General features: G+C 35.6%; 2 protein-coding genes across 3 annotated transcripts in view; one reads left to right on the top strand and one right to left on the bottom strand.

Moving 5' to 3' along the window:
• LOC125059328 (photoreceptor-specific nuclear receptor-like) overlaps positions 1–14,263 on the top strand; it is a 39,895-nt gene extending 25,632 nt beyond the window's left edge. For both annotated transcript variants that reach the window (XM_047663703.1, XM_047663705.1), the window contains exons 5-11: positions 1,052–1,166; positions 8,263–8,411; positions 9,217–9,304; positions 10,318–10,426; positions 11,434–11,548; positions 12,710–12,829; positions 13,681–14,263. In XM_047663703.1, coding sequence (XP_047519659.1) covers positions 1,052–1,166; positions 8,263–8,411; positions 9,217–9,304; positions 10,318–10,426; positions 11,434–11,548; positions 12,710–12,829; positions 13,681–13,919 — 935 coding nt within the window. In that variant the 3' untranslated portion in view covers positions 13,920–14,263. The remainder of the gene's footprint in view (positions 1–1,051; positions 1,167–8,262; positions 8,412–9,216; positions 9,305–10,317; positions 10,427–11,433; positions 11,549–12,709; positions 12,830–13,680) is intronic.
• An 8,157-nt stretch (positions 14,264–22,420) lies between these two features.
• LOC125059203 (serine protease inhibitor 77Ba-like) lies at positions 22,421–24,380 on the bottom strand. Its single transcript, XM_047663508.1, has one exon. It carries the CDS (start codon positions 24,207–24,209, stop codon positions 22,962–22,964), a length of 1,248 nt encoding a protein of 415 aa, XP_047519464.1. The 5' UTR covers positions 24,210–24,380; the 3' UTR covers positions 22,421–22,961.
• Between the last annotated feature and the right edge of the window lie 1,932 nt (positions 24,381–26,312).

Below are 26,312 nucleotides of genomic sequence, written 5' to 3' on the forward strand. Positions count from 1 at the left end.
TTTTCCATTCATATAAGCAAAAGTTAACAATAAAATAAGGCTCGTTTACAAAGCATCGATCGTGGAACTCGGAACCGAAAGCTATAACGTTAAATGACAACCTTCTGCCCTCCGACACCCTCCCTCGGGAGGGCACATAACCCTCACTCGACTGCATTGAGAAAGGTTCATACACGCTCAAGATATGTACCTATATGAAATGACAGCGTTTTTTAACTTTAACTTTGATCACAATGGCTGAACCAAACAGAAGTTCAAAATCAATAGGTAGGTATTGCTATTACACATTATTTTTACATGTTCCCTGAGTGAGTTAACAAAAATCGCACTTTATGTTATATGTTATAATTAATATTTACATTGTTCAAAACAAAATACAATTTTATTGTAACATTAAAATTCAAGATTTATGCAATATTTAAAAAATATTTACGTTCATTCCTTTAGTCTAAGTAATTATTATTTTACCAATTTTAAGCATTTCTTTATCATTATATACAAAATGTAACAGGGAGTGATTTTATTTATTTCTATTATGATATGTTATATTTAAGGACCACACTATTGTATTAGGTTAGCCTGTAAAGATAGTGATGTGGAGAAAAATAAATAAATAAATAAATAATAAACATTTTCCGTAGTGTGTTGGAGTGTAAATGAATAGAATTTATTACAAAGTGACCAGTGTTGAACGTCTCTCAACCCTGAGCTCCTGCGTTCGTACTTGACTTGACTTAATAGATGCCCCCCTGCCCCTCTGCCCCTAGATGGGGCAGAGGCCGTCCACAGTGAGTATCGTTTGGAAACCGGCCTTAAACCCAACAAGACGATGGCCTGTGTCCAGCACAGAAGGCTTACTTGCCAATTAGATTGACAGACCTAAAAAGGTTGTAGCGCCACTTGTTTTTTCTTATTTATTTTTATATGGACATATCTTTGTCAGTAATTGCGATCTGTTCTAAACATTATATTCAAGAAATCATTTATTAGTACACGGCTATTAAAGCTAGTTTTATTTAGTTAGAATTTTAATGAATTTATTATTCAATAGCTGTTCAAAACGAGCGTCAACCACGCAACACAGCCACCATCAGACCTGAGACCCTGAGAGACATGGACCAGGAGAGAGCTCTGCGTGAAGCTGCCGTCGCTGTCGGTGTTTTTGGGTAAGTGTAAATTTAGTATCATGACTAATACGGGTTGCAGACCAAGAGCTAAGCTAAGTTAGTTTAGCTTAGCTCGCATAGCTGACGCAGTTTTCCATACTTGTGTGCAGACCGCAAACTATGCGAACTAAGCTATGTGAGCTAACTAAAATATGCGAAGCTAAGTTAGTTGTGTATGCCGATGCGCAGCTACACGAGCTAATCTAAGCCCCTCCCGCTACCCCGCACACCATTTGCACATCCTTCGCCACACTGACTGAGCTTTGGCTTAGCTGTTGGTGTGCACGCTATTTATTTCTAGCTTAGCTTAGCCTAGCTTGCTTGGCATAGCTTAGTTTAGCATTGGCATAGCTTAGTTTTTGGTCTGCAACCGGCTTAAAGCGGGCCATATACAGACCGCATGTTGCAGTCAAGACCGACTGCAATATGCGGTTTGCTCAGGAACTGCTCGAGCGGTCCTTGTATCGCGAATATGAATTTAGTATGGAAACTGCAGATCGCCGTGCGGCGACCGCAATTGCAGTCGGTCTTGACTGCAACATGCGGTCCGTCTATGGCCCGCTTAAGAAAAACTGAAACTATTTATTCTATGTTTAACATTTGATTTGTTATATTAGTTTTAAGTCAAATGTACTAAAACCATTGGATTTGTCTTAAAATTCTTATTCAAATAAATATAACAATTAGTTGAAAGTGGAAAGAAGAATTAAAACTCTACTCATAAAACTGAATTATATCCTCATTTACTGTGTAAAATATCCTGCTTTGGAACAGGATTTTTTTCTTTGCTTTTAAGGGGAATCCTTACCTCTTGATATCAGCGATCTTTTAATTTATGTAAAAAACTTCATGCTCTCTTCTTTCTCAAAATATTAATTCTTTTTGATCATTTATCTTCTGCCTCGTAATTAGCTTAAATATATTAATTGTGACTCACTAATTCTAGGATTAGCTTTATTATTTTTTTTATTTTACTTTATTTACTATCGTGTTTAATGTTATTTTATGTACTTTTTGTACTTTATCCTCTGTAGATGTTTCTTTTTTTATTGTTCCGTAGGGTTGCCTGAAAATTTTGTAACGTGCTTTTTTAAATGCATGTTTTTGTATAAGGTAACAAGGTATAGGTAACATAAATAAAACTAATTAAAAATATATATAAATACGAATGAATATCCATTGTTACTATTCTATTACCTAAGCTTAAAGAAAACTTGTAATTACCCAGCCCACGCAAATGTTCGTAGAAAAGTAAGGATTGTAAGAATGAAACTGCCTAAAAATAACCAAACAGTTACACTAGACCGTATTAAATAATTAATTATTAACTCACAATAATTTTGCTCTCATCCTTTCATCGGAATCAAATCATTTATCGAACAAAACCTATCCATGAATCATATACATACTTGTAAAATAGTATATTTATCCGGTTTTCGAGGTTGAAATGTCACGAGGTTACTAAGCCCTAAACATTACTGACGAAAAGAGCTTTGAATTAATTGAAATAGTCTTCCATTCATCACGAGAGTAAAAAGAAAAGCGAGTTTCACAATTCGCTGGCTTCACCATGATCTCTCTAACGGAAACGCTTTGTGGAATACTGTGCTCACTCTGCTCTCCCGGAAACAGACTGTTTTTATCTTATATAATTTTCGTAGCAAGAAGCCTTTATGATTCGGCAGTTTGGTGCTTAAAGTATTTCGATTTATTAATTGTTTTTAGTTTGCTTCAAAGTTGGAAGAAAGATTTGAATTTTTCTTTATTATTTTCCGCTATACTCTGCGGCGAATCGAAATTGTTACCAGTGTTGTTATGTTATTTGGGAGGTATATATTTAAGCGATGGAGTACTAAACGTTTATAATCGCAATTAGTTTTCCACAGAAACATTCAACCATTATCAATGTATTTTACACTGTTTAAATTTATTTATGGTAATAAATTGTGATACATAAACGCATCTTTAATGCCATGAATTTTCTGGGTACATGTTTGACGGCTTATTGGTCTAGTGGTTAGTACCCCTGACTGCGAATCCATGGGTCCCGGGTTCGATCCCCAGCTGAGATAATACATCGATGTGATGAGCATTTGGTGTTGTGCTAGGTCTTGGGTGTTTAAATATGTATTTATATGTCTATCTATCTATAATATGTATGTATATCCGTTGCCTAGTACCCATTACACAAGCTTCACCAGCTTAACATGGGACTAGGTCAATTGGTGTGAAATGTCCAATCAAAAAAAAAAAACATGTCCCATTCAGGATACGATTAACACAATTCTGTATTTAAAATAGTATATTTCATTACGAGTGCGAAAAGCTTGTCATTGCAAAGAGTTCCGACTCATTTCTTTTTAGAAATATATGCATGAATCATAAAAAACTTTTTAGTAAAAACTTCGTGGTTGGTTTTTTCTTTTTAATAGATTATTTTGACAGTTGGGAAAGAGAACGCACGAGTTCGGGAAATTAAAGAAAAAGCTTGAATATGTAATAGCCCTCATCCCGAACGCTATACGTCCCTCCAATACGCCACTTTTTGAGCAACTATATTAAAAATAGTTGTTTAGTACACGTGCGGAACTGTCATTGCAATTGTAATAAATATACTATTGTGATAAACCTGTCAAGTTAAAAGGTCAACTAATAATTGCACGTCTAGCCATTCTATTAATAATCATAATGTCACTAATAGCGTCAAAACCAATAATAACCGGCCATATTTAGAAGTAGAGAAGTCTGGATATGAATGACGTCAAATCATTGAGACGTAAATCAAGTTTCAAAGTGATCAAAGGTGAGTAACGGATGACCGCGTGGCGTGATCATTTAGCGGAAGGGTTTCCTCTTTGGTGCTTCATCTAATATTATATAATCGCAATTGTGCTACAAGAGTACACTGAAATTCTTTGCCTATTTGAATTTAAAAAAAATAGGGGATAACTAAAAAATTCTGGTAGTGAAACCAGCTACCCACTGAAGTATTTCCGAACCAATTCGACTTAGGGTCCTTCAAGAAAAGAACGTACCAATTTTTTACCAGCAACGACTTTTGACGACTTATTGGTTAGTACCCCTGACTGCGAATCCTTGGGTCCCGGGTTCGATCCCCGGTTGAGACGAACATCGATGTGATGAGCATTTGGTGTTGTGCTTAGGTCTTGGGTGTTTAAACATGTATTTATATGTCTATCTATCTACACTCGCGAGCAAGCAAATCGACTCAAGCGCTACCTCTTCATTCAAAGATTGTTTTAAGTGAAAGTATACAACATTTTAATAAAAATGATATGTTATTTGAAAGCTTGAAACCTAAGCTTTAAAAAAAACATCAACACGATTAAATAAAACAACTACTAACATGGTAATTTGCGCAATTAGGGCGTATGGGACAAATTACTCACTACGCTACCAGCCAGTTGCGCTACCCTCTACCCCTATAAAAACCCCGTTACCCTTCAACCCTTATCAGTCGCTTATCAACAGTTGACCGATACACATCTCCGCAACCTGCATTCATTGTTTTCAAGAAACCATGGATACCACACCTGATGAAGCCGCTCAAGTTTTTGCCTTATTGCAACAAGGACTCAGTCAGCGAGTAGTCGCTTCCCAGCTTCACTTGAGTCAGTCTGCTGTATCCCGAATATACAGACGATAGACAAGAGACTGGAGCATTCACTCGGAGACCAACAACCAGCCGCCACCGTTGTACTTCTGAACGAGACGACCGTTTCATTGTCTCAACCTCCCTGCGAAATCGGCACCTTACGGGTGTCGACGTGCAGGGCGAGCTGAGACGTGTTCGAGGTATAGCTGTCAGTGAGTGGATAGTAAGAAGACATCTGAAGGAAGCCAACCTGACTCCAAACGGGCCTGCAACGGGCCCCAAATTGACTGCAGGCCACCGGCAAACTCGGCTACAGTTTGCTCGAGAGCATCTTAACTGGAGCATTGGGCAATGACGGTCGATCCTGTTCACTGACGAGTGCAGGATGTGTCTGCATGGCAGTGACAGAAGAGGCCGGGTCTACAGGCGTCCGGGAGAGCGATTTTCCCAATGCTGATTCGCAGAAATCGTTGCCTATGGTGGCGGTTGTTGCATGATGTGGACTGGTATCTCGTTGGAGGGTAAAACTCAGCTCGTTTTCGTGCCTGGAGTAGGCCGAAGAGCAGGACTGACACCTGATGGGTACATCACAAATATTCTCCTGGAACATGTTGTACCCTACGCAGGATTTGTTGACGAAGACTTCATCCTAATGCATGACAATGCTCGATGCTATACAGCGCGCGTTACTCAGCATTTTATTCGAGAAGTCGATTTGCGCACAATGGACTGGCCTGCGCTCAGTCCAGACATAAATCCCGTCGAGCATTTATGGGATGAGCTCAAACAAAGGGTACGAGCAAGAAATCCAGCCCATTCGAGCCTTAAAGAATTGAAGGCAGCTTTGTTAGAGGAGTGGGAAGGTATTCCTCAAGACACCGTCAAAAACTTAATAAGGTCGATGAAGAACCGAATACGGGCTGAAGAAGGGCTAGGGGGGGCAATACCAAATAGTGAACCAATAAATGTTATACTCTTTAAGAAAAATAATCGATCTTTATTTGTCAATTCTGAACACAACTCCTTTACTCAAAATCCCATTTTTCCCCCATTTAAGTTCAGACACCAATAATAAAAAAAAGGATACATGGTTATTAATAATGATGACATCTCATAAAAGCTGAAGTTTTAAGCTTTTAAATGACATATAATTTTTATTAAAATGTTGTATACTTTCACTTAAAACAATCTTTGAATGCAGAGGTAGCGCTTGAGTCGATTTGCTTGCTCGCGAGTGTATAATATGTGTGTATATCCGTTGCCTCGTACCCATAACACAAGCTTCACCAGCTTAACATGGGACTACGTCAATTGGTGTGAATGTCTTTAAAAAAAAAAACGCACTCGCAAGGCATTGAAAGTATCTAGGTATAGGCGGCGGTATCACTTAACATCAGGTGATGGCTTTTCCTTTTTCTATAAAAAATAATAATAATAAGATTGGTCCCAGTAGTCGTGCTTGTATACGAACAGCATTCCTCGCTATTGCAAAGCTTATGAGCGGAGAATATACCAGCTCACTGGTGCTGTCTACCAGACGCGAACTTAGATCTGTAGCCTGTGCACCTTTTCTCTAATCATAATCAAAGTTGGAAGAATTTATCTTAGGTTTTTAATAAACAAATACATAAATGAAAAGGCACACAGTTTGTGCTATACTCAATCAAGATCAATCATAACAAATTTTGGTCGGTATAAATTAAATACAAATTGTTTGTAAAACACTATTATGAATATATGTTATAGCAATATCAACTGATTTTGTTCCCTTTAAGAATAGACTCGTGGGCCGTGGGGTTAATTAAAGATTTAAATTGGCACCTGGTTAGTACCGGTGACCCCAGAGCTGGTACTTTTCTCGCTCAACGAATAAATATCGCAATACAGCGACGAAATGCTGCCTAAAGGTACACTGCCACTGGGACCAAACTTTTTAAATTTGCCTTTATTTTTAATTGGAGCAGTGGCCTAGTGGCTTCAGCGTGCGACTCTCATACCTGAGGTCGTAGGATCGATCCCCGGCTGTGCACCAATGGATTTTCTTTCTATGTGCGCATTTAACATTTGCTCGAACGGTGAAGCAAAACATCGTGAGGAAACCGACATCTTAGACCCAAAAAGAGGATCACCTACTTGCCTATTAAAATTTTTTATCATGAAACAGATTCAGAAATCTGAGGCCAAGACTTAAAGAGGTTGTAGCGCCACTGATTTATTTTTAATTATTATTGTAGCTTAAGAATATTTAAGTGAATATTAATTAGTTAGTTGGAATACACTGCCACACCTATGTTTAAGAATGTAATAAAAATTCGTTTAGCTTCCTAGAAGTATCGAACAAGAAAACCCACTTTAAACGAAATCAACCCCACAACATTTGGCAGTCAAATCTGAGCAATCGTGGGGAGTGCACAACGGTGTCTAGTAAATCATTTGTATGAGTTGTATGCTAATGTAATATTTGTGAATGGGACTTTTATGAGCTCAAAGGAAAATATTTATTATTTACGCGTGCTATTTTAGATTATATTGCGTGTTAGAATAGTGGCGATTGCCTGGAGTGAATATGATTTCTAGAACCTTTCTATGTTAAATCTCTATATATATATAAAACTCTCGTGTCACAATGTTCGTTCCCATACTACTCCGAAACGACTCGACCGATTCTTATGAATTTTTTATACATATTCAGTAAGTCTGAAAATCGGCTACTATCTATCTTTCAAACCCTTAGTGATAAGGGATATCCACCCTAAAAAATATTTTATTTTATTTATTTATTTATTAACACTTCGTTGCATATAGGTACATTAATATAGTACAATTGACATAATTAAACAAAAAAGGAGAGCAACTGGTGGCCTTATCGCTTAAGAGCGATCTCTTCCAGGCAACCACTATAATTTTATTATTTTTTATACAATAATTTTTTTGTTATGATCAACATACAAAAATACATACAACTCCTAATTTATACCCCTCTACCATCAACCCTTATTTTTTAATATTTTAGATAGTAATTTTTATTGAACTAAAAAAAAAATCATAGAAATAATATACATGGCAAAACAGCGTTTGCCGGGTTAGCTAAAAGTCTGTGGACTGTGATACCTAAAAGAATTATTTCTGCATTTAAAAGTCTATTTAGCGAGAAAAGCTTTAGGCTATGGAACCATCGCGCACAGCTAGTTATTAATGTTTAAATCCAGTTCAGTAACAAATGAGGTTTGGTCGCAGAATTTAGCATTTGTTTATTATAATTTTTTTCAGGCAAGTAGGTCATTATCCCTATTAGGTACACGTTGACTGCACAATGTGTTACATATGTAAATCAAAGAAGTGCGGCCACCTCAGGGTGAGGAACCCCATATTAAACCTGGCAAAAATTCTTTAAAAGTAAAACAAGTTAGTCGTCTATGTTATAAATAAGAAATTCTAGAAGTATATTGATCAGTATTCATTTTATTATGCTTATTGCAGCCCTCCAGTATCGCTGGCAATGGCACTCTCACCAGCGCGGTACCCACTGCTATCACCCCATTACCCAGCCTTGCCCCCACCGCCGCCTATTCAGCCAGACTCCGTTCATGACACTCATGATGAAGGGAATGCTCACTCTGATAGTGATGGTAAGTTTTATTCAGTAACTTTTTGTCTACCCGCGGCTATGTACATATATGTCAGAGATTAGGTTATAATAGAACACGGTGTAATTTGTTTGATTACAATGGCAACACCACGCAATATCATAGACATCTTACAGGTTGTAAAGTGTCAATGTGTCAATTGTCAAAGTCAAGCTGTCAGTATTGTAGAATCGGTCGTGAAAATTGAAATGCTAGAGTTGCTTTCCGACCGGCGCCTACGCCGGACGTGCGCACTGACTGTGTTTAAATATTCAGTAATAATGTCGGACGACGGTAGTGATACCAACTTTGTAATTATTAATCGCGTTCTCTGACATATATTTGTTTATTTTATTAATACGCACATTAACAAAGGAAGATTAAACTAAAGGAAACAATTTTTTAACGGATTGAAGTTATGTATTAATGTATTATAAATTTACAATTATTTTACATAATTTTAAATTTAACCGACGTTTCGCGTGCTTTACAGCGTGCGTGGTCACGGTGACTGAAGACAAAAGGTGTTGGATGTCAAAAAGTATCACAGCTGTAGAGAACGTTGCATTATCTGTATTTATTTCCCCGGAGTTGGTATCGACTAAAAGATGGAGGGTTTTGGCAGAAATGGCTCACGGTGTCCTCTATTTTCACGGATTGTTTATCTTGAGATTTTAGTTTGGATATTATTGTCCGTTAAAAAATTGTTTCCTTCAAATGTGTAGAAGTTATGTCAATAAAAGACAATACTAAGATTAAACTATGTTCACTCAGTAGGCTGTATAGGACTTCTTAATTTTGCTTTCAGATGACAGCATCGATGTGACAAATGAAGAGGAATCCACATCATACTCACCCCCCGCTATAAGCTACCCACAGAATTGCATGCCTTATGGGTGAGTTTCTTTATTGTACTGATACTATAGACTTTTTAGTACTTCACAGGAATAAATCGTTAATATAAAGATCTAACCTAGAAATAGAACTTTATTACAGTTTTATTTATGTATTATAAATATATTTAGAACTTCAATATGAAGTTTGAAGTTTAGTTTTACAGCAATGATCGATTCTCACTCTTGTCTTTTCGCAATTAATTGCGAATCAAAGTTTCAATTAAGATTTTAATTTCATGAATTGTATTTGTACTCCAAGTTACTATTGGAGGAAGAAGATGATTTGATCTTATGTTAATATTACAAAATAATAAAAAATGTGCGTGTACTAGTGTACACACGTTAGAAGTGAAACTTCTTTATGACCTTATTTTTCGAAAAATTATCTATATGCAACTAACTTTACAGAAATTGGTTAAATAAAGTTAAATTAGAAAAAGTTTAACAAACGGCTTTTAATATCACAGACTTGAATACAAATAATATAATATTTCATTTTACCTTATTACCACTAAGATTATTACAGAATTTCATAAAATATTGTAATATAATTTTTTGTATCATTGTTATAGTTATTATAAATTTTTGTTATTAATGGTTTAGAATCTCTTCGAATCAACCGTGGTAGGGACGAGAAAAAGACGCGCGTAACGGTCAAATGTGACGCGTAACCGAAACATGTGACGCGTAACCGAAAAATGTTACACTACATTTTTTTTGCAACCCCGATAAAGAAGTTTCACTTCAAAAAAATATTTTAAAGAAATTATTATTAACTAAAACACCTATTGTTAAGAATTTGCTTAGTAATGACAGAAGATGGAGACAGTCTTCGGTCTCACTTCTGTTTAAGTCGCACACGTGAACTGTCGCCGTGACGATCACCGTCTCTGTCTCCTGTCCTTGTCGAACATTTAATAATAATAATAATCATAAAGCCCGTTTATTTTCAATCATTACTGAAATTATTTCGAACATTTAGTCTTAATAAAGTTTCTAACTACGATTTTTAGTGCGTTGGGCGTAGAGAGCGCTGCGGAGACGGCAGCTCGTCTGTTATTCATGGCTGTTAAGTGGGCGAAGAACTTGCCGTCATTCGCCAGTCTCTCATTCAGAGATCAGGTAAAAAAAACTTATCTAAAAGAACAGATACAATTCAAACACCAATTTCCAAAATACTTTCAAAAAATTTTTCTTAGAGGAAACAAAAGCGGGTATTCTCAACTGTAACTCTGAATCGACATCTCATTATGGGGTAATTTGGTAAGCCCATATGAGGCTAAGTATATCGGTGTCCAGAATTAGTAATAATAATAATTGGGTTTACCCTTAACAATGTATCAATCCCGATCAATTTGTCTACCACCGGAATAATCCCAAAACAGTTACACTAATCTATCAAATTGTTAGACCTACCAAAATCCATTTATATCATCAGGAATAACCCTCAAAATTCAAAAAAAAAATATAAAAAATAAATCAGTGGCGCTACTATCTTTTTAGTTCTGGGCCTCAGATTTCTGAATCTGTTTCATTTTTCAATCTAATATTCAAGTAGGTGATCACCTCTAGTGCCTGACACACGCCGTCGACTTTTTGGGTCTAAGACATGTCGGTTTCCTCACGATGTTTTCCTTCACCTTTCGAGCGAATGTTAAATGCGCACATAGAAAGAAAATTCATTGGTGCACAGCCGGGGATCGAACCTACGACCTAAGGGATGAAAGTCGCACGCTGAAGTCATTAGGCTATCACCACTCTAAATTCTACAAGAAACAAAAAAAAACTACATTCACTTGGCTTTGGTCTGAGCTAAAGTAAACAGTTACCAAACATTATAATAATTTGCAAGAATGGTACAATAATATTATGGAGGTACAATCTAAATTCCGCATATTCTGTCACACATAATGACGTGCAAATTTGTCTTACATATAAAGGTAGAATTTTACATAGTGGTTACATATTACATTATCAATCATATCATAGTCAATTCTCATATTGTTTTATCACTACATTGTCATAATATTAAAATATATTATTACATTATCAAATTAGTACTACACACATTAATCGAAATATTTAATAAATTAAATAAAAATGTAATAGATAATGATATTTTATTTTAGGTTATTTTATTAGAAGAAGCGTGGTCCGAGTTGTTTCTTCTAAACGCCATACAATGGTGTCTGCCTTTGGACGCGGCTGCTGCAGCCTTATTTGGGACAGAACAGACCGACCAAGGTAAGCATTACAAATACATCTCATCATTTAAAAATATTCATTACCTAACAAAATGTAATTAAATTAAGAATTGTTGTTTAAACTATCACGGAATATGCTCGAAAGAATATCCATAGCGCATAGCCTGCATCATACACCCAACATACACACCCTCACTTTCAGACCAACACCAATGGCGGATTTACAAATTTTCATTATAGGCTGTTAAGTTTTGCCGCTCTTGCTTCTACAATTTTCATGTCCTAAGTAATTTTAAGATTCGGAACAGCCTTGCGATTCTGTAACTCACTTTTCGAACTCTCACAGCGGTTTTCGCATCGGCGGTCGCGCTCAAATCAGTCGTAAAGCAGTCATTTTATGATTTGGCATTCTGATAAGGTGGGAGCTTGTAGTTTATTGTTTATCTATATCTGTAAAACATCAGAAAACCGTCACGCAGAAATGTTTTTGATTTTGATGAGCTATCAAAAATAACGGTTCATCTAAGTTCTAGCCTACTCAGCATGCTGGTAAATCCGTCATAGACCATCACACAACACATGAGGTATAACTTAGTTAAATGTATTTAATAATTAATATAGACTTTTTCCTTCAACCATCTAATCAGCTTCACAACAAAAGTTCCTTCACTAAAAATACTATAAAAAAAATCAATGGCGTTACAACCTTTTTAGGTCAGGGCCTCAGATTTCTGTATCTGTTTCATGATAATTTGTTAATCTAATAGGCAAGTAGATCACCCTCCTGTGCCTGACACATGTCGACTTTTTGGGTCTAAGGCAAGCCGAAACCGACTCACGATGTTTTCCTTCACCGTTCGAGCGAATTTTAAATGCGCACATAGAAAGTCCATTGGTACACAGCCGGGGATCGAACCTACGACCTCAGGGATGATAGTCGCACGCTGAAGCCACTAGGCCAACACTGCTCGCATAAAACTACTATATCTCACAAACAAATAGTACGATAGTTGTTTAATTTATACTCGTGTCTTTTAGGGCTAACTAAAAATTAATTTAGTACTAGTAGCGCCATCTATGTGTCAGCCTACGAACTTTCAAGCCCACGTAATATTCCACGATAGTTTAAGTGTCGAGGCTTAAAAAGTGGTCGTTGTCTGAGCTGCGCGATACAATACTGATTTTTTTAAATATTTTGCAGACAGCGGTATTAGTTCATCAACCCGTCGTCGCTTGAGGGAAGTGCTATGTCGGTACCGCGCTGTTCTCTTGGACCCAGCCGAATTCGCATGTATGAAGGCTATTGTGCTTTTCAAATGCGGTATGTATATATTACTTAGATGGAAATTCTAAAAATTAAAATTGAAAATATCTATGTTATTTTTACATTCCTATTTAAACAAATATCTTTATTCATGTAGGTAAACAAGTACACTTATGAATTGTCAAGTTAAATTCATTGTAAATTTACATTTACTACCAGTTCGCAAGTCAAGGGCGTAGAGCGGGTAAGAAGAACTGGCAAGAAACTTTCCGCCACTCTTTTTAATCGCCAAGTATTGTTATACAAATTGTTTGAACTGGAGCAAATCAATCCCAAGGATTAGGATCATTGTATTCCTCAAATTTATAAAAAGCTTTATTGATTAATTTTGGATGGAGATGTATGGGGTTCTTATGGTACCTGAACAAAATACTAGTGGTGCTACAGTCTCCAAGTCTTAGCCTAACATTTCTGTATCTGTGATCATTTATCGTTCTAATAGGCAAGTAGGAGAGCCTTCTGTGCCTGAGGGAGCGTTCAAGTATTACGTAACGAATTTGGGGGGGGGGAAGTGATCTTGTAAAACGTTACGATGCGGGGCGGGGCGTTATTGTTAATATTATTTTCGATTTTCCAGTACTTTATAGCACATAATGGTAACTTTTAGCTATAAAGAGTCACTGGGTGGTCACGAAATGTTTTACTATTGGATACAGAAAAACGTTACAGCGCGTTACATGGGGGGGGGGGGGCAATAATCTCCAAAACTTTTCCATTACTGTACGAACGACTTCAATCCGTACATAGGAAGAAATAGCCAGGGTTCGAACCTACGACCTCAGGGATGAAAGTTGCATGCGGATATGATGTTGTGTAGACACCAAATATAATTGAAATGTGCTTTCCAGAAACACGAGGTCTCAAAGACCCTTTACAAATCGAGAACCTCCAAGACCAGGCCCAAGTGATGCTAATGTCTCACACGCGAAATGCTCATGGAGCTGCCCCTGCCCGTTTCGGCAGACTCCTGTTACTCCTGCCTCTTCTGAGAACTGTCACTCCTATGCAGTTGGAAAGGGAGTTCTTCTCTAAGACCATTGGCCAGACGCCAATGGAGAAGGTTTTGGCGGATATGTATAAGAATTAGGCTTTTACGGTCCTGCAGGGTTACCCTGTAAATATACAGCGATGTTACTAATATAATCGTGCTATGATCGCTGTATCGCTCTTTGTTGTATTCTGTAGACAAAAACTAAATTAAAAATATTTTTATTTTAGCCAGGAATTTATTTATTTGTACGTTTTAATCAGAGCGGAGAAAGTTGTATAAGAATTTCGTAAGACGCACTTGCTTAGACATATACACTCTAGTCATTTTATGAATGTGTAAATATTATATATTAGATTCAAACGAATTAATGGCCTCGTAAGATAATATTTGTAAATAGTATGTAACAGTGAGGCGTGAGCACAAAAACTATCGAATTTAAAATTCTCCAAACAGTGGTCAGTTTTAATTTATATTAAGACTCCGTGATCTACAAGTCTTAGAGCCGGTCCACACGGCGCGTTGCGTCAGCGTTGCGTCGAAGCAGCGCTGCCGTTGCGTTGTTTTACATACAAATAACCAAGGTGTTCACACGGCGCGCTGCGTCGTCGCAACGCACACACGACGGACAGCAGCCCCCGAGACGAAGTGGGAGGGGGTGTACTCATTCTGCGACGGAGCGCGGACGGAGCGGCAGCGCTCAGTTGCTTGTGCGCAATAGGAGCAATGCTAGACGTCTTTTCCGATCCATGCTTTCCTATAGACTGCCTACGATGTTTTTACAAAATGCTTGCCGCAACTGTGCGTCACCGCTGCGTCGACGGAACGTAAAGACTACGTCGTAGTAACGCTGCGATGGCGCAGCGCCTCTGTGGCCGGCTATGCGTCAAAATATTTTGCGCCGCGTGGACGGGCTCTAAGGCAGTGTTTCCCATGCCCCACAGGGGGGAAATTTGAATGTTAAAGGGGGGCTATTCGAAAATTAATTAAAATTATTTGGAATTTCCATTTCAGTTATTCTTTATATTTAAAAAAATTACTTACTGTGTTTCGTCAAAAAAATCCTAGTAATTTCTTCTTAAAACCTTATCATTCTTAAATATTAAAAATTATGTATATTACATAGGGGGGTCTAGCCATTTAAGAAAGGTTAAGGTGGTATACTGCACAAAAAAGGTGGAGAGACACTGCTCTAAGCTTAAGATTCAGAGTCAAGACTTAACTGTCACTACGGTATGTCAAAAACGTATTTTGACAGATGTTTGTGTTTTTTTCTAGTCTGACTGAATTTTAGTTTATCATTTAATGGGAATCAAAGATGGAATCGTAGTTGCAGTCTAACAAAGTGCCAACATTATAATCAATGTTACGAAGTTTCTGGTAAATTTTTGTGCTCACTGATACAAACAAATTTGCATTACTAAATAAATAGTTGTAATATGCTTTTATTATAGCGCCACCTGTCACACAATTTGTAGTTTAAAACTTGCTAGCATCATTTCAATACGAAGTACTACGAGTTATAACTAGATGGCGCTTTTTCAAATTTAAATGCTGAAGTTTTTCAGAGTTCTCTCTAATCATATTTAATCTAATAAATACAATATCCCGACAGATCGAGTAGAGGTACATGCCTTTGAATTTTCATGTTTCATGAGTAACTTGTAAATATAAGAGGAGAAATTAAATTTACGTATTTGTAAATAGACTTGCATTTGTACTTGGTAACTTGTTCCTTCGTATATATTATTATAAATGTAAAAAGCCTAAATAATAAATGTTAGCTTAATTTGTGTATTTAGTATAAATTAGTGAATGTGCTTATAATATATCAATCGTTTTTATTCATTGTAACATTATCATAGCTGTGTGTTTACTGCCATTAACCAAAATGTTCATGATTAAATGTAATTCGATGTTCAGTTGTTTTTTATTAATATATTGCATAAAACCTCTTGATACCAAAATATTATAATTCATATTACCACCTCGTAATTAGTTTAAGAATTCCAGGCGTTTATTGCTTTAGTTTGTATTTCTATTCTAGATGGCGCTACCATACCTCGACGATATATATTTTCTTGTGAAACCGTACGCCAAACCGTTTTAAATTATACACAAAAGATTTGATATTTCTACAGAATTTACTTATTACGATTCCCTTAAATTAAATTTATAATGTCACACATTTTTACAGTAACAGCAGAACAAAATAACACGTAAACAGTGGCGCTTAAACCCACGATCTTAGCCTCAAATTTATGTATCTGTTTCGAGATAATTGTTTTTCCAATAGTCAAGTAGGTGATTGGCCTTCTGAACATGACGCATGCCATCGACTCAATTCCAAATTTCATCAACATCACCTTGATGGCTGGAAGTCTTCCACAGTCCGTTTCACAAGGCATTTTCTTTTGCGAACTAGCGAACTGTGGAATCGACTCCCGGTGGCGGTCATCCCTGAGAGCTCCAACTATTCAAAATTCGAGTGTACTCCTCCCTCTAAGGGCCGGCAACGCACTCACTAAAAAGGTGTCTATGGGCTGCGATGACTGCCCTTTTGGGCGTCCCGTAGGGTCGTTTACCCCCCTAATATATAAAAAAAACAACTGTTAAATGCACAGAAACAGAAAAATCCATTGGTGGACAGACGCGTTCTAACTGACGATAATAACAATTAAATAAAATATTCCATTAAACAAAAAGATGGCCGTTAATATTTATTTATTAACTAAACAATATGTTTTCTGATCCACAAAACAACACCAAGTGTGAACAAACTTTATAAAATTTCTAGATATCAATTTCTTAATAAAAAATAATTTATCTAATAATTTAAAATGAGAAAACCTAATCAAACATAATTTGTGAGAAACAATAACAAATAATAATATTTTTAATTAAATTTTATTGTGGAGTAATTAAAATAAATAAAGAGCTTCTGTCCTATCATTTAGTTTCGTATTTATTCCCGATCTCGGAGGACAGTCGCTCACTGTAATGATTACACTTTAGGAATGTGAGAGAGTTCAGAATGCCTATCTAGAATCACAATAAGAATACTTCGTTAGACCTTACATCTAGAATATCGTCTTGATGTGAATGATAAGTGAGTACACTGTTGACTGTACAGTGCCATATCCTAATATATATATTTCTTGTGTGCGTGTGTATGTGACTGAACTCCTCCTAAACGACTGGACCAATTTTGATGAAATTTTTTGTGTGTCTTCAAGGGGATCTGGGAATGGTTTAGATTCACAAATCAGCCCGCCAGATGTTAAGGGTAGTCCACCCCTAAATTTTTATTTTTATTTTTTAGACAAAATTTTTAATTTCTATTTTTTTATGATACAGCATTAAAAAATACATACAACCCCTAACTTTCACCCCTCTACGATCAACCCCTATTTTTTTATTATAAATGATATACATGGCGAAACGACGTTTGCCGGATCAGCTAGTACATTATAGATTTCTTGGCCGGTAAGAGAGTCGCTGTCATGGATATTAGTATTGCCAGTAAATGAAAATTAACCTGCTTTATAAGGGGAATAATTTGAAGTCATGCAGGCTAACTTAATAATTTATTGAAATGTCTTAATAAAACAATGTATACTAGTTTTTTGTGTGGCTTCATTCGTGCTATAAATAAATAAGGTGTGTTGCTGCTTGAATCTCGTTATCACCAATACAGGTACTATGTGTTATATAGATCATGCGAAGTAAATACAGGTGCTGATATGCTGCTCGCAGGGAGCGGTTACTAGTAGCGCGTAATTCAGCTATAAACGAAACATCTCGAAATAGTAATATTATTTCCGACTAGTCGGGTAGTTGGAACACCTCTGAAAATTATAGTTAATTTCACAAAAAAATATTTTATTAACTCGAGTAATGTAACCTAACATTAATTAGAAGCGTAAACAAAATGTAAACAATCATCACACACTTAAAGCCAATATGAACCCATTAGTTATTACTTATTAGTTATTACCACACTCATTAATTGTAATTTATGCATTCTCCTTTCCGATAATGTCTAATAACATAGCGTCATTAAGATTTATGAATAGATGAGCCAAGTTAGTTTTTGTTAGCGTCGCAACCCCACTACCCCTAATTTTATGTGAGTTATAAGCTCATATTTTAAACCATTAAAGTCAGCTGTTACCCAGCTTCAAACAAAGTGTTTCATTTAACAAATATCTGAACATATCTACAACAACCGCCACCGAACTTAACTCACGAATTTAAAAAAAAAACAATTGCTGTCGAATAATTATTGTCAAAGTAAATTACCTATCTAATAGGAAAACCAAATAGAAGTGATTAGTTTTGTTATTGTAAACCGTATTGTTGTATTCCGTATCAATTATAATACCTAATTACAATTTGATAATATTAATTAAGTTTTTCCTGTTGTACATTAATTATTGTACCTAACCACAATGTCTAACAACATCGTAATAGTTAAAACATAAGCAACATTTTTATGAGTAAATATAAGATTCAACTTATTCTAATTAAAAACTTTATTGCGTTTGAAAATTACATGTTAATTAGTTAACGAAGATTAGGTACAAATACCAATTTTAAAAGTGGCCAATCCCACCATTTAGATAGCCCACAAACTCCATCTAGAAACAAAAAAGTGCGTGCGTACTAAGTTGTGTACTTTAGTGTTCTTGAAGTGAAACTTATTTGGCAATTAACTAATTTTTAAGTCTTGTTCATATTTATACAAATCTAAAACTTTAGATTTCCGAAACTTACAGGGTGGGAAAAAGAAAGATATGTTAGGGATTTAGTTGTCATTAAAATATAGTGTCGAAAATTAATACAAATAATACATTTAATTTGTTAAATTTATTTCTTCGATGATAAAATCACGTGGCATTTTAATTTACAATTCGTCATTTGAGATTTCAATAATTATTTTGCATAAATTTCATAAAATCACTTTACGAAATTTTAATTTTAAAAATAGAATTTCTATAAGGTAATTCACCCTTCTCACTCTGTCTCAATCGCTCTCTCCCTTTAGACAAAAACGCTGTACATCTTCGTGACGTTCCGTAAAAACTTTACCCTTTAAAAACTTATTCAGTAAGAAAGGTATACATCTTAGCGATCTGTGTAAGATATCACAAACTCCATGGACTAACAAATCCGGACACATCTAAGAACAGACATTTTAAATTCCCAACCCAAAAGGACTGTTTGGCCAACGCTTCGTTGCATTCCCCCTTCCTTTATAATACAATCTTCACAACTTTGCATTCTGAGAAAGTCAAACTATCCTAATACAAACTCACAACTCACATTAAAATTACGCTAGCTGAATTGGATTTGGATAGTACAGAGGTCTTACTACGTATCTTGGCAAGACTCTGATACGGGTTGCAGACCAAGAGCTAAGCTAAGTTAGTTTAGCTTAGCTCGCATAGCTGACGCAGTTTTGTGTGCAGACCGCAAACTATGCGAACTAAGCTATGTGAGCTAACTAAAATATGCGAAGCTAAGTTAGTTTAGCTAAGCTCGCATAGCTGACGAAGTTTTGCATACTTGTGTGCAGACCGCAAACTATGCGAACTAAGCTATGTGAGCTAACTAAAATATGCGAAGATAAGTTAGTTGCGTATGTCGATGCGCAGCTACACGAGCTAAGCTAAGCCCCTCCCGCTACCCCGCACATCCTTCGCCATACTGACTGAGCTTTGGCTTAGCTGTTGGTGTGCACGCTATTTATTTCTTGCTTAGCTTAGCTTAGCTTGCTGGGCATAGCTTAGTTTAGCCTTGGCATAGTTTAGTTTTCGATCTGCAACCGGCTTGAGGTTCTAAAAACAAACACAGACAGAGCACGCTTATAACATCTCTCATCTACACTCTCAAATACATACCTACGCAATCACATACTCACGTTCACGCATACTTAATGTATTATTATACGTCTTGTCTTTGATTTGTAGTAACACTAAAACTTTTTCTTTACTTTAAAAAATGTTTGTACGGAATAATTGTTCTAGTTAAATCTAGTTACCAACAACACCAATCACTTTCTGAGCGGTTACATGCCTTGACGTAGAGATGTGGGGTCACTCTGCATCTTCTACCGCATTTACCATTGGAGAGCGTTCAGAAGAGTTGTTCGGGTAATACATGCGGCAGAGTTTCATCATCGAACGTCGAGGTAGAATACGAAATTTCACCCGTATCACCTTGACTTTCCTCGTTCCACAACTGAGCGTTATTTAAGGTGATTTATCTAATGAGGTTAAAAATAGTTCATTACAGAACTAAAGTAAAAACATTTAATTTGTAATTTTTTTTGCGCATTGATTTGCTGCGGAAATCAATCATCAGCGTCTTTAAATGTATTGGTAATAAAGTCACATTGATTACGTGAATAAAAGGACAATTTACAACAGTATTTTTCGACACACCCATATTACAGAGGAAAATTTGTGGAAAATCCGACAATTAATTTAACTGTACTAATGATGACATGCATAAAATATTGATGAAGTTGCACATTAGGTTTTAATACAAAAGCTTCCCCATTGACTGGGAAAATTTGCTAAGTATAAAAATATCCAATAAGTGAATGTAAAAATAAAATCGTACCACTTTTATCTACTGTATCCATTATCATATGTGTACTAGTCTAACCAGTAACTGGCCAGTCCAAAGGACAAAAGTGGCTAAGGCAGAAAAGTTGTACAGCAGCTGGAATACCATTTTTGAAGTTATACTTCTTTAGGCGCGTTATGAAAAATTGATGAGAGTGAAATTTTACGATGCGCGCGCACCGTGACACAAAATTAACAGAATGAAGTTGCCCACGGAAGATGCTACGGCATTGGACATAATTTAAAAACAACATTCGAATATTAATTGAGTTTATGTTACACTTAATGTAAGAGAATAATAATAAGATAGATAAGATAAGATAAGAATAGATAAGAATAATTTTTATTTTCTCCCAAAAACAATAAGATAACAATTGAATATTAATTTAATTTTTCAAATGTAAACTGAACTTTATTGACTTCAATGACTCCTTTTCCAGTCTTGGATTATTTAATTGTAATTAATTTTTTGCATGCAATCAAAAACTATTTTTAATAATGCCAAAGAAGTATAACTTCTTACGCGCGTAAATAAGTACACGCACCCTTTTTTTATAGAACAGGGGGCACACTGTCAGTAGTCTCACGTGATGGTAAGTGATACGCCCATAGACACTCAATGGCAGAGAGCTCGCGAGTGCGTTGCCGGCCTCTTCGTTGGCGTTGTACGTCATCGCAGTGATTTGTAAGAGTCGCTACCACATACTTAGGGCTATTTCTCGACTTTTGAATTTCTGCCTATGTATGGATTTGAATTTATAATATTTCTTGGCCAAGAATTTAATGAATGCAAGCTAAGGCATATTCTTGCGTTGCTATTTATCACATTTGAGGAGTGTCTGTTCAAAAGTACCTATCCGTCATTTCCCCAAAAACAAACTTTTTCCTGGAATAATGTTTATTATGTTGAATTATAGGTTGCCTCTAAAGACCGAGCAAAATGGCCTGTAACTGCACGTATTTTTGGGTCTAAGATGGCCAGTCTGTTCAAAAAGGACTAGATTTTGTCTTTACAAAGGATTTAAAAAAAACGCAACAAAAGGCCCTTAAAAAAAGGGCCTAAAGTCACCATAAGCAATTTTTAGGAAAACAACATTAACCTGTATTATTATTATCATATTGCGGTCATTAACTCCTATCATATGTGAAAACTAAGTCTAAGGATTAAATTTCTACAGTATACCTACTTAGTTAGCGCAATGACTCCTGTTTGTTAAAAACCATTTTACAACTATATTTAGATTTTTTTCTTCAACAATATATCGGATTTAAATTTTTGTAATTAAATACATATTGCGTTACATCTAAAAGACATATTACGTTTCGTAAAGTGCAGTATTTAGAGGTAAGATAACAATTAACGCACATTCGGAAATTTTTAGGTATATTAAGTTTTTGCCTTGCACCACCACTATGTGGAACCAGCTGCCGGTACACGTACCAGTTCTTATAAGGCCGGCAACGTACTTGTGAGCCGTCTGTCCATGGGCGGCTGTTTCATCAGGTGAGCCTCCTGCCTATTTGCTCGCCGTCACTGGGCAAACAGATAATTATTCATTCTGTGCCCGGTGGTCATATAAATTGAAGCACTCTGATTGATGAAACAGAACTAATGTCAAAACAATGATAGGGACAATTACGGGCCATTGTCTACTTAGTAAACATCTTTTTGTCCTAGGCGCGACAGCCCCAAGTGCAGAGGCTGTTTCAGCGGAGAGGAATCAGTCACCCACGTAGTCCTGGAATGCGAGGCTGTGGAATCCTCGGAACAGTGAGGCACAACGGACCTATTGAGAGTCTTAGTGCGGAAACTGAGTCCACTAACCCGGATTGCTGTGTGGTCAAATGGTTTTGCATAGCCAAAGTAATTTCAACCACCGGCTACAATGTCAATCATTACAATATGTTTAATATATAACCCGTAAGTGGCAAGATAAATAGTCCGACATTACAACAAAAAAAAAAACATAAGATAATTCATTTATATTTCAATTTCTTTGTACAAAATGTTGACTTACTAGTCATACATGGCCTGGACAAGATAGTGACTATCAAATTATATCTAAATAAATTATAAATCATTTTACAATTATAACAATACATCAAACGTTTTATTAACAATAAACTAAAAGGCCTATTAAATATACATAATGATTGTAAAAATTCACTAGCATACAATTCTACAAACATACACATACAATATGTACAATATACAATTTTATCCACACACATTAAAAAGAAACTATACAGATCTTAAAACATTTGAAGTAATTTAAATACTTAATTAAAGCATATTACCTGTCCAAATAATTAATTTAAAAATAATTTTTAGTTAATAAATAGCACTTTTTATTTATTATAGACAGAAAATTAATGAGAAATTATGTTTATAAAGAAAACAAAGTAGTTTTATAGTAAATATAGATGAATAATAAACAGTGCTTTGAGGAAAAATGTCACATATGAGTGCAAGGCAAAATGTCATCAAGGTCTTTAGAACTCGACATTATTATGACTCATACAATTCAGGCATATTGTATGAACCTGCAAAAGGTATAGTGTTTGTAGTTTTTTCCACTATCATGTATCCAAATGGTCTATTTGCTTCAAACTTTGTGACACCAATGCGATAGCTGAATGCTGCTGCAGCAGCTGCTGCTGCACTAGTTCCTTCCTCCGTTACCTCAATCACTGCTTTATGGGCAATTTTTGACACATATGACGGTATTTTCACCATTTTCTTCAAGTTTGATCGTGAGCTATCAAACAAATCTTTTATACCCATACTTTTAAGTGTATCAGTCAAATCTAAGTTGGTTTTCACTTTAAAGCGGGGCAAATAAATATCTATTTCGTCTTCAGGAAATTCATTAATAGACATAGCTAAGTTAGCAAGGATATGATCTAATGAAATTTGGTTTAAATTCAGAAACATTTCATTAACGGTAACATTTTGGTATGGCAACATCACCAGCATTGAAAGACGGTTTTCTTTACCATAGGGTAATTCAATTATTCTTGCTTTAAGATCCTTAAAGTTTGCAAATGGCAGTATTTGACGATTGTACATCATATTAACTTGTCCTATCACATTTCCTTGGTTGTCATAGAATGGAGCTTTTGTTGTGGCTGATTTATTGAATTTAAATGTCCATTGCCCTTTAAAATATAAGCCACTTGTTAGGATCATGTGACTATTTGTTAAATCATCACCTGAAATCAAGTCTGATATTTTGCCCTGGGTAAAGTTGTACACTTTACTATTAACAAAGTTAGCTGTTTTATATGGCTCAGAAAAATTAAGTGTTGCAAATGACACATTATAGTCTTTTGCAATTAATGCGAATTTCTGTGTAGGACTAACACCTTTATCGACAAACAAAATATTTAACTTGTTTAACTCAACTGTGGTTGTCTTCACTACTAGGTACTTTTCTATTCTTTTAAAGCTTTCTCTTACGCTTCTTAAGTTTTCGGGAGCTATTCTTAAAGTATTGCACACTTCCTTTAACGTATTGCTAGCAGATCCTTCAGCAATTACAGCAAGTACAGTCCATATGGTTAGTGGAGATATAACAACATTAGAATTAGGTGTTTGGGTTAAGGTCCGGTCAATTAATTCCACTGAAAAGTTGCCGATTCTTTCAGATAATCTAATATTGTTACTAGGTTCTGGTATAAGAACTAAAGTATAAGCACTGCACACACAAAGTACGAAAACACATAACGACACAGATATATGCATTTTGTTTATCATTTATTTTAGGATTAAACTAATAAATTTATACGACGGTATGTTTCCCATACAGCCAATACAAATGACGAGTCACTTTTATATGTACAATGTTTATAAACGTTGAACATCTATAGAACTATGAAACGTAATGGGAAAACCCATCGTCGAGTGTCGACTGCCGAGTGATAAAACCGGTTTGTATGCGGTCACCCAACCGCGATAATCGTATTATTTATTAACAAATGGGGAACTGCGAAATTTGTGTGCACTGTATACATGTACTTACATATTGTTTTCGCAAATATTATAGGTACATGAGTTACTTCACTAGTTAGATTTCAAGATTAATTAAATATTATTTGCATTCGGACTTTGTGACATGTGTGATAACAGGTATATTTAATACCGTCCAACTCTAACGATGCTAAAATTAAGCTTATGATGATAATAATTATGAACTCTTAATAAGTTTTGCAGTTGAGGTTGCGCCAAACACAGCTGACTCTAACAAAAAATCTAAGGTATCGTCATTCAATGAGAATTGATATAGAAACGTTATTATGCATAATGCACCTGTTAATCTCTATATCAATTAGAATCCCTTATAATTTTGAAAACGTTCGTGCCTGAAGGTGTGGATTTGCAAATTTTATTAAACGATTTTTAGTATATACATTATAAGAGGCGTTAAAGTTGAAGTAAAATGGACTTTAAACAAATAAAATTTTATATTTTAATGTTTATGTATTTTATTTCTACACAGTTCTTCTTACCTATGACGTAAATAATATTTTTTTTAAATTAAGAGATAAATGGAATAATTTAAAACAAATCTATTGGATGGTAGGTACATATCACTCACAAATTTTTATTGAAGAATCACGAAATTAGACTTCTCGTTATCAGTATTTTTGATAATAACTATAAATATTATAAAGTTTATTGAATTAATTAATTTAATTATTGATTCAAGCAGACGTCGGAAGAATATTGTCCTTAATATTATATTAGTAGGTGTATAGACAAAGAATTAGTCTAGCGATTCAAAGGGGGAACGCTGCCAGTATCTTCGGAACCTTGCCTAAAGGGACTCCTTTTAATAATATAGGTATTTTAGTTTATGTTAGTTATTTTTTTTTTCAATGTATATTATTTTAGTTATAGACAATAATTACTTCATATTGTTACCGAAAGTTTTCTTAGCATTAAAGCTTTATATATTATTGTACGTTAACTAGGCTAAGATTCTAGGGAAGAATTCAAGGAAAAAAGACGATTGCCTCATTCTTTGGTCGGAAAGGTTATTTCGTGATAGTTGTGCTAGAAGATGGAAGGACAGTTACTGCAGACTGTGACATACCAGCATCGCTGTTAGCCAGTTGTCTTGGAAAGAATTCGACAGCAGCGCTTTCGAAGCAGGATCCTCCTTTACCACGACAATGCTTCAGCGCACTCTGCAAAACGGACTGTTGAATATTTGACTATGGCAGGTATCGAGATAATGAGTCATCCGCCAAGCAGTCCTGACCTGGCGCCCTGCGACTTTCATTTATTTCCAAGAACTAAAGATAAAACTCGAGGTATTCGCTTTACGAGCCCTGAAGATGCGGTGAAATCGTACGAAAATGCCATAGAAGAGACCCCTTAGGAAGAATGGGCCCACTGCTTTTCTCAGTGGTTCCATCGAATGCGACGATGTGTAGAGAGGAATGGAGATTACTTCGAAAAGCAATAAAAGTATTGGCAACTTTCTACATTAAGCCGTTTTTCATTTTCTAAACATTTTCTGTGTTACCTAGGTAATAGGTACCTATGTAAGTTACTTTTAAATACAATGAAGATCGAATGCGCTTTATTTTACTCTTTGGTGAGTCATAGAAAATCCAAGTTTAGTGGCAAGTAAATATAACTTATTGATTTATTCATTTGTTTACCCAACACATTAAGAAATTCTGTCTGTGTAATGTCTATAATACATTCTTGTCTAGTATATAAACTATACGTAATATTGACATCCAGAATGTTAATGTGTTTCAAGAACATGGAATTTATTTTATTGGACAAATAAAATACAGTTATTGTTAACTTTTGTTTCGTTCAGAAATAAACTGTATTTTAAAGAAA

Source organism: Pieris napi, chromosome 19, assembly GCF_905475465.1.
Source record: "Pieris napi chromosome 19, ilPieNapi1.2, whole genome shotgun sequence".
NCBI lineage: Eukaryota > Metazoa > Arthropoda > Insecta > Lepidoptera > Pieridae > Pieris > Pieris napi.